This window comes from Piliocolobus tephrosceles, chromosome 1 (genome assembly GCF_002776525.5).
Source record: "Piliocolobus tephrosceles isolate RC106 chromosome 1, ASM277652v3, whole genome shotgun sequence".
Lineage (NCBI taxonomy): Eukaryota > Metazoa > Chordata > Mammalia > Primates > Cercopithecidae > Piliocolobus > Piliocolobus tephrosceles.
The window spans coordinates 106,229,384-106,239,436 of record NC_045434.1 but is presented as its reverse complement, the minus strand read 5'-3'; the positions used below and the strand labels follow the sequence as shown (position 1 = coordinate 106,239,436).

The 10,053-nt window shown below is 36.9% G+C and overlaps 1 protein-coding gene across 4 annotated transcripts in view; it reads left to right on the top strand.

The window, feature by feature from the left end:
* SYCP1 (synaptonemal complex protein 1) overlaps positions 1-10,053 on the top strand; it is a 114,955-nt gene that overhangs the window by 37,273 nt on the left and 67,629 nt on the right. For all 4 annotated transcript variants that reach the window (XR_003309905.2, XM_026456726.1, XM_026456728.1 and 1 more), the window contains exon 16: positions 1,173-1,234. Coding sequence is in view for 3 of the 4 variants with exons in the window: in XM_026456726.1 (XP_026312511.1) it covers positions 1,173-1,234 (62 nt within the window). In the remaining variant the exon portion in view is untranslated. The remainder of the gene's footprint in view (positions 1-1,172; positions 1,235-10,053) is intronic.

Sequence of the window (10,053 nt, the reverse complement as noted above, 5' to 3'; positions counted from 1 at the left end):
GTGGACAATTATTACAAGTGTTTTTAAAAATGTACAGAGTTTGAGAAATTTTCAGTAAGTCTATTACATCTCCAGTAATCAATAATGACCCTTAACAGCGAGGAAGGACAATATTTCAGACATAATAAAGTTTTAGCTGACAGCTGGCCATATTAGGGAACTCTGTAGGCAGTTCTTTTTTGGTTTCATTTTTTGTGGGCAGGTTAAAAATATAAGAAAGTTGAAAAATGCGGGAGGCTTGGGCTGGAAAAATTTTTCAGTTTATTAGTATAATGTTGAACTCATGGAAGTGTAGAAAGAAAAACATTGGGCTTTATTTTTTAGGATGGCAAGAAAGAAGGCTGTCAGCAAAGAAAACAAGAGCAGGAGTTAGAGAGGAAAGAGGAAATATGAATAGTGCAAAATCAAAGAGGAAAAAACGGGAAAAGTTAATAGTATCAAATAGTACAAACCTCCACAATGATGAGGACTTAAGAATTGTATCACAAAATGGTTATTGGTGATCTTTAAGATGATAATTTTATTATTATGGTGATAGGCATTAGTTTTACTTGGAGTTCAAAATGAGATGTGTAGGTAACAAATAGGAATTTGTTGGCAAAACAAACTAAGAAATTTGATAGTTGCTTGAAAGAGCAGAAAGGTCAGATATTGTTTTATATTCAAATAGAATGTTTGGACGAGATAGGGGAAATTAAAAATTCCTCTACAATCTGTGTATATTGGTAGTATAAAAGCAAAGTCTCAGAGGAGGTGGGAATGTTGAAATCCAAAGTACAATGCTCAGAATTAGCTTGAAAAAAGAGAGTCACTTCTTTTAAGTTTGGAATGACGATTAAAAGGTCAGATGTTTAGACAGTGATGAGTTGAAGGTAAATGTACATTCTGACCTCATTTCAAATATATTTTATATAGATTTATTGCTTATTTTGCTTTGTGAATGTTGGGTTATTTGGCAATGGCATTAACTTTATAGAAACATCACTATTAATATTTATCTTTAATTAGCTTTGCATAGTTAGATTTGGACTTCCTCTATGCTTTACATTGCTCTAGTTGCATTTATCTCTCCTGATTTTTCCCTTTTGCATAGTATTATGCTTGTTCCTTCTGTCTCTTTTCCTATTATTTTAATCCAGCTTTTTAACACTTTTTTTTTTTGCTTATTTTAGAAGACATGACTAAGCTCACAAATAACAAAGAAGTAGAACTTGAAGAATTGAAAAAAGTCTTGGTAAGTATAGTTTTTCCTATTAATATATAGCAATTACTTTTCAGAAGAATATTGAATCCCTTGACTTACAGACTCTCACACTATAGATGTTTTATACTAATTTTTTCAGCAAAAATGTAAAAATTATATTTGGTTTTAAGTAGAGATGCATTTTTATACCAATTTTTATATACCTGTCTTCATCAAGCTGTTTATATCATTTGAATATGTGTTGATAGCACACTAAGATCAAATTTGCATGTTATGTAACTGATTGTAAATTTGGTAATTTTGGATGTTGTACCCTTTGAACAATAAAGATGCAATTTTGAAAAAGGTGTATGATATATATTCAGTACGTATGTTTAATGTTCAGGTAGAATCATGTTTAGTGAAGATGTAGGGTAAAATTTCATTATATTTTAATTGATTGCCGTGTATAGAACATGGGTCAGCAAACTTTCTTTAGAGGACTAGATAGTAAATATTTTACAGTTGGTGGGTCATACATGGTCTCTCTTCTCTTCTTCTCCTCCTTTTTGCCTTCCCTCTTTTATTTTTAAGAAACTTGTAAAAATATAAAAACCATTCCTACCTTAAGGGTCTAGGAAAAGAGACGTGAATTTGTCTTGCATACTGCAGTTTTCTGGCCCCTGATGTAGAAAATAATATTGTTTATGATGACTGATTGATTTTGTGTTTACCTATCACATCTCTACCTGATTTTGTAGCTCCTACTTCTTCTGTCCCTTGGAAGCATTATTTTAAAATACTTTTCTTTTCTCCATTTAATTGCTCTGGGACAAACTGCAACTAATAATAATGTTTTCAGTGCTTTCAAATTTATTAATGCATGCTTATACAGGTCTTAGCTTAAATGTCACTGCTTTATGAAACCTCTCTTGATACTCCAGGCTAGGTTTAGGTCTTTGTATGGCTTATTTCCATAGCACCCTGAATTTTTCCTTTATAACACTTATCACAAATGAAATCCATTTATTTTTGGTATTACTATTTAAGGCTTTATTCACCCTTTAGACTCCTTACCTAGCATAGTGGCTGGCACATAGTAGGTGCTCAATAAATAAATAGTGGAATGAATGTATGCTTCAATAAGGGTTAGGAGCATTTGTCTTGTTTACCTTGTGACTCTAGTACTTAGTACAGAAAGGGACACTTTGTAACACTTTATAAATATTTGTTGAATGAATACTAAAGCATTGGCTTTTATATAATGATTCACTTCTGCATGGATGATTTCACTGGTAAATTCTGTCAAACACTTTAGGAAGAAATAATACCAGTCTTCCATAAATCCTTCCAAAAAATAGAAGAGTGAAAACAATTTTCAAGTAGGTTTTTGATACCAAATCCTAACAGAGATATTATAATAAAGGAAAATTACAGACCAATATCCCTGTGAATAAAAGAAAATTACAGACCGATATCCCTATGAATATCAGTATAAATATAAAATTCTTAATAAAGTATTAGTAAATCTAATCTAGATTTTAATACATGATAAAGATCATATTACATTAAACAATTTATCAAGAATGGGATTTATCAGAAATGTAAGGTTGGTTTAAAATTTGAGCTATCTGTGTGATTTACTGTATCAAGTAACAAAGGAGAAAAATAATATAATTATCTCAATAGTTGCAGAAAGACATTTGACAGAATTTCACACTCATTCATGATTAAAAAAAAACTTTCAGCAAACTAGGAATAGATGAGGACTTCTCCAATCTGATAAAGAACATCTACAGAATACCTACAGCTAGCATCCTATTTACTGATGAAAGGCAGTGTCAAGAACAATGTCTGCTCTTACCACACCTATTCAACATTGTATTGGAGGTTCTGGCAAGAAAAATAAATATATACAAATTAGAAAGGAGTACGTAAAACTGTCTCCCCAACCCATGACAGGCCCCAGTGTGTGATGTTCCCCTTCCTGTGTCCCAGTGTTCTCATTGTTCAATTCCCACCTATGAATGAGAACATGCAGTGTTTGGTTTTCTGTTCTTGCAATAGTTTGCTGAGAATGATGGTTTCCAGCTTCATCCATGTCCCTACAGAGGACATGAACTCATCCTTTTTTATGGCTGCATAGTATTCCATGGTGTATATGTACCACATTTTCTTAATCCAGTCTATCACTGATGGACATTTGGGTTGGTTCCAAGTCTTTGCTATTGTGAATAGTGCTGCAATAAACATACGTGTGCATATGTCTTTATAATACTTTAGGTATATACTCAGTAATGGGATGGCTGGGACAAATGGTATTTCTAGTTCTAGATCCTTGAGGAATCACCACACTGTCTTCCACAATGGTTGAAATAGTTTACAGTCCCACCAACAGTGTAAAAGTGTTCCTATTTCTCCACATCCTCTCCAGCACCTGTTGTTTCCTGATTTTTTAATGATTGCCATTCTAACTCATTGTGGTTTTGATTTGCATTTCTCTGATGGCCAGTGATGATGAGCATTTTTTCATGTGTCTGTTGGCTGCATAAATGTCTTCTTTTGAGAAGTGTCTGTTGGCTGCATAAATGTCTTCTTTTGAGAAGTGTCTGTTCATAGCCTTTGTCCACCTTTTGATGGGGTTGTTTGATTTTTTCTTGTAAATTTGTTTAAGTTCTTTGTAGATTCTGGATATTAGCCCTTTGTCAGATGGGTAGATTGCAAAAATTTTCTCCCATCCTGTAGGTTGCCTGTTCACTCTGATGGTAGTTTCTTTTGCAGTGCAGAAGCTCTTTAGTTTAATTAGATCCCATTTGTCAATTTTGGCTTTTGTTGCCATTGCTTTTGGTGTTTTAGACATGAAGTCCTTGCCCATGCCTATGTCCTGAATGGCATTGCCTAGGTTTTCTTCTAGGGTTTTTATGGTTTTAGGTCTAACATTTAAGTCTTTAATCCATCTTGAATTAATTTTTGTATAAGGTGTAAGGAAGGGATCCAGTTTCAGCTTTCTACATGTGGCTAGCCAGTTTTCCCAGCACCATTTATTAAGTAGGGAATCCTTTCCCCATTTCTTGTTTTTGTCAGGTTTGTCAAAGATCAGATGGTTGTAGATGTGTGGTATTATTTCTTGGGGCTCTGTTTTGTTCCATTGGTCTATATCTCTGTTTTGGTACCAGTACCATGCTGTTTTGGTTACTGTAACTTTGTATAGTTTGAAGTCAGGTAGCGTGATGCCTCCAGCTTTGTCCTTTTGGCTTAGGATTGTCTTGGCAATGCGGGCTGTCTTTTGGTTCCATATGAACTTTAAAGTAGATTTTGCAATTCTGTGAAGAAGTCATTGGTAGCTTGATGGGGATGGCATTGAATCTATAAATTACCTTGGGCAGTATGGCTGTTTTCATGATATTGATTCTTCCTATCCATGAGCATGGAATGTTCTTCCATTCGTTTGTGTCCTCTTTTATTTCATTGAGCAGTGGTTTGTAGTTCTCCTTGAAGAGGTCCTTCACATCCCTTGTAAGTTGGATTCCTAGGTATTTTATTCTCTTTGAAGCAATTGTGAATGGGAGTTCACTCATGATTTGGCTCTCTGTTTGTTATTTGTGTATAGGAATGCTTGTGATTTTTGCACATTGATTTTGTATCTTGAGACTTTGCTGAAGTTGCTTATCACCTTAAGGAGATTTTGGGCTGAGACGATGAGCTTGCAGACACTTTGAAGGGTGTGTAGATCAGTTTTTATTTGGTGAAAAGTGAAAAAAGGGAATCAGGGACTGTCAGCAATGTGAGAGTCCTGCTAACAAGCTTTCTGCCTCACAGATTGAATCCCCAGTTACCACACAGGAATAGAAGGGGCCAGGCTCCTCTTTCTTGCAAATGGCATGAACTTCCCAAGGCCCCACCCTGTCCTCCCAGTGCACAGACTGGTCGGAGGTTCTCCGGGAAGACCTTTTTACTTGGCTGTCTCATTCTCCACTCTAAAGAAGTATATCTAACTGCCATTAGAATAAGGATAAGGATATGGACAAAGACCAATCTTAACTGCTTCCTACTGACAGGAGGTTCTGTTTTGGGAAAACAGCAGTCAAATCTCCCTCAGAGACGTATCTAAGGATTCCTGGCAAAAGGGGCCAATGTCTGAGTTGCATGACCGTTTTGGAGTTTGATGGCCTGAAGGTGAGAAGACACAAACAGGGTTATTAGAAAACATGTATCAAAATGAAATGTGGAGTGGGCGGTAAGGACAGCTCAAAAATCCCAAGGCCTTTTACCAGTTTGCATGGGGAAAGGGAGGCCAAAAGCCTGACTGGTAAGAAAAACTTTTACCTTTTTGCTGGTATGTCAGGCTTCTGGGTTCCCTTCCCCTGAGCCCAATCCTAAACCAACCAGTTTAAGGTTTGAGAAATTAACTCCCCAATTTGGAGGATGCATCTGAGGGGAGTCTCCCATAGTACGAACACACAATTACCTATCAGTGAAGAGAGGAGAGAGGAGGAAAAAGGAAAAAAGAAGGTTTTTTTTTTTTTTTCCAAAGGAGTCCCAGGAATTCAGGATGCATTTGAAAGGGGTGCAGACTGAAGATGAATGGTTATTCATCTAGAAAAGGAGAGCAGGCATCCCTGGTTCCTTTCTCTTCCTAGCAAATACCTGGGATATGTGAGGGAGGGAAAGTGAGGCATTCCTGTTTCTTTCCTCGTTCTTGCATCCCTGAGTCCTGGCAGGCATGACGGGGTACCACCCATTGGTGTTTTAGTGGCTTTCACTCATGTTAACAGGGGAGCCTAGAGGGTGGAAGTATCAGCTCTTACCCACATATGCTATATCTCTCCTGCTGTCAGTAGCCTTTGAATTCCCTAGACCTCATTTATGTCATGGATACTAGCGTAGACTTTATCTATGAAATGGGAAGCTTGGCTTAATTGGCAGGAATCAGCCATACTTAACTGTAGTATGCCTTTTAACTTCCATTATTGTCTGCCTCTGGATCCAGTTTTCTTTCCTAGTGCTTTGACCCAAACCTTGGAATTGAGTTTGGGACCAAAATGTGTCTCAGGGGTGTTGCATGGACTCCTTATCGTAAGCTGAATGCTAAGGTAACACTGTGGAATTGAGTTTTCTTCCAACAAGGGAGAGAAAAGGATGTCTTGTGACACGCCCAGATAACTGGTGGCTATCATTATGCTTGCTAAGATTTGGGTGCATTGTGCTTGGCTTTGGCTGGCTCCCTTGGTCTTACTTTCCCAAAAAAGAAACCTCCAGGTGATGGGCACCCTATTTATTCCCATCATCTCTCTGAATTTGCAAGATAGTTGCTCAGAGCTAGAATATTGATCCAGATTTTTACATTACCCATCCCCCTTTCTTCCTTCTGAACTGCATCTGGAGAATGCTGGTTGGTTCATAGGAACAAGCAGGGTTAGTCTAAAATGTAGGCAAAAACTTAAAAACAACTAATGAATTTAGAATGTAATGACAAATGTATGATAAGTTTTGAAACATAATTTCTCTCTCTCTAGTCCTTATTTTTGTTAAAGAAACAAATCATGACAGGACTGGGTTGTTTGCAAAATAGACTTTAGTCTTATACTTGGCCTGATTTTTTTGCATAAAGTACAGCAAGAATAACTATTTCTACATAGGACTTCTAGATTGACTTTGATGGTACTGTGTTCCACAAGGAATCTCAGACAAGACCTTTTAAAGCTAAGCCCAGCCATGGGTTTCTATCCTCAGATACCTCTGAGTTGGGTGATCCTCTCCTCCTAAGGTCCCAAGATATACTTGGAACTCCTGGCCTGTTAGAAAGTGACATTCTTTACTGACCACAGGTCAGGAACCCTGTACAGGGGCTGTGCAGACAAGGGTGTAAGGCCAGTTTTTTTCCCAAGGGGCTTTTATTGGCTCTGCAAGTCAAGTTTGATTCCTTAAAGGGAAGCATACCCTTCCAGTCAAAGCCTTGGTGAAACAACCAGTTTCTTTAATTGCATCCTGTTGCAAAAGAAAATGGATTCTTATTGCACTGAAGCAAACAACTATATTGTCATAAGTTAAGAATACTCACAGATAGTTTCCAAATTCTAGAGGAACCAGGCAGAGAGAAACAAACATGCTCTAAATTTTGTTCACAAGAGTATACCTTACTCAATTATTAAAGGCTGTAAATAGTCCAGAATGTTTCCTTTATTCTGAAAAACAAAAAAAGTATCAGCAGTATGCCAAGCAAATGTCAAAAAGATTGCTTCAGTTTTCTGAATTCATTCAGTTAGCTTTTGTTTTCCTTGATATTCATGAACATTTTAGCTCTTTGTGAATTCTATACATTTCCCTTTATTCCTGTGTCATAATCTTCAAAGTTATCAGACCTGTATTTGAGAGCACTTGTCAAAGTTCTATAGCTTATTATAAACCATCTTTTGAAAAGAATTAAAACAAGACAACAATTGTGAATAATGAAATGCCCAGGGTAGTTACAATTAGAAACACAACTGACAAAGAAGTTTGGTATCTCCTTGGTTTACAATAACTTAACCTTAAATGTGATTGATAGCATACTCAGACATTAGAATTTCAGAAATCCCATACAATTTGGGAACATATATTAGTATTATTCACCAAAATATAACCTAAAGAATATTGAACACCATTTTGGCAATCCTATGTAACTAAACATGTCACATAATCCTGTTTACCTCTTTTCTGGATACTTCAGAGGCCCTTCTGAAGCATCAGAAAAGTCTGGCATCAGGAAAGGCAATTTTGAAACTGAAGTTTGATTTTGGGAAGCCTGTTAAATATGTTAGAGGTTTAAAACACTTAATGTTATGAAATAGAATTCCAGATTACATAAATCATTTATTTTGCCAAAATCATGATTCAGAAACTTCTATAACCTGTTACAAATTTTGCTAAAGAGCAGATTAGTGCCTTATGGATACCTTCTTGTGCTTTTATTTTAAAGCTCAATTTACAGAAAAACCTTATAGTACCCTTTTAAATTTAGTCAATATATGCACACACAGAATTTTTGCAAGATTAATTTTTACAATCCTTCCACCACTTGTATGAACTTTTATCTACTTTGAAACAATTCTTTAACCTTAGGTAAGAATTTAGATTTTTAATTGCCTTCTTATAACCCTTTTTTTTTTTGAGATGGAATTTCACTCTGTCACCCAGGCTGGAGTGTGGTGGCATGATCTCAGCTCACTGCAACCTCTGTCTCCCAGGTTCAAGCGATTCTCCTGCCTAAGCCTCCCTAGTAGCTGGGATTATAGTTGCCCACCACCATGCCTGGCTAATTTTTGTATTTTTCATAGAGACAGGGTTTTGCCATGTTGGCCAGGCTGGTCTCAATCTCCTGACCACAAGTGATCCACCTCCCTCAGCTTCCCGAAGTGCTGGGATTACAGGCATGAGCCACAGCACGTAGCCTCTTATAACCTTTTATTAAAAACACATTTTACTGTTCTTACACACCTCACATGTAAATCTATTTCCAGTAGTCTCAATTATATGTCATGATGGCAACTTTTAGCAATTTTTAACTTCATTGTAAAATCTGGTAAGTTGTTTTGAGTATGTGCTAGGAGCAGCTAAGGTTTGACTCCTTCCTGCATAATTAAGGGTGTGGTTAGTTCCATATGTCCCCATGCCTTACCAAGTTGAACAGTTCTCACAACCAAAAAGCAGTTTATAACCTTAAAACACTTAACAAACCTTGCATCTGACCTGCGTAATTTAGTCCACCTATTTATATTTTGATGACATCTGCTTTTTACCAATAATCTTTAAGTCTGTCTTTATTTTACAAAGATTAAAGTTATATGAACTGAAAGGTACCACAGCTTTTATCTTCCCTTTTAAAAATATTTGATGCAAGCCCTTATCTTCCTTTAGGCCAATTAATTAGAGCTCTTTTTAGAGACATCACACATACGTAACTACATAGGCAGGCAGAAGAAAACCCCAGTTGTCATAAGATTTTTTCAAATGGGGAGAGGGATCTATCTACTTTTAATTCCTGGGGTTCCATGAGGATAACAGAGGTCTCTCCCCACTCAGATGTGCATTAAAAGTGGCAAGGCAAAATCAAGAAAAATAATTCAGTCAACTGAAAAAAACCTTTTTTTCCAGAAAAACAAGGTCCAATAAAAGGAAAACATAAAGGCCTTATAAATAGAACTATAACGTGGATATCCATTTTAATTAAGCTGAGTGCTCCTTAAGAAAATCCTTTTAACTCCATTATTAGCCAACTTTAGTTGGGCCAAGCTGCCAATACTTTTGGCTTTCAAACTTACTAAAGCCTTAGAGAAAGGAAAATCCAAGGCAGTTCGTGGAGGGAAAGAGAGTCAGTAAGCAGCAAAAGCTTATGCAGATATGAAACCATAAAGGACTCATTTGCTAAGCTAGGATTGAATCTGGGGCCACCATTGTAAAATGGCAGAGGCTAGAATAAAACGTTGCCACGTGGTTACAGGTCTTGCTCCCAAGGACAACAAGATGGAGGCCTGCAGCAAAGTTTGCTGCGGACTATACAGAAAGTCATGCAAAGCACACTAGATTGGTTGCAGCTTAAGACGAACCTCACAAATCCTTTCTCACAACTAAAACTACAGAAAATATAAACAGTGATCCCCATCATTCCCGGCCCAGCAAAATGTCTTCCAAAAAGAAAAAAACCTCGTTTAAAAGTTACCTGCTGACAAGGTAGAGAAAAGGATGAGACAGCTTAGATGCAGGGCTATGTTAACTGCTGACAGGGTGGAGAAGAGAAAAGGATGCCTGGGGGAAGAACCTATTATTCTTATGCCAGTTTTTCCTCCACTAGGGAAAGAAGCATAATTGCTGTGGGATGGAGCTGGACTCCC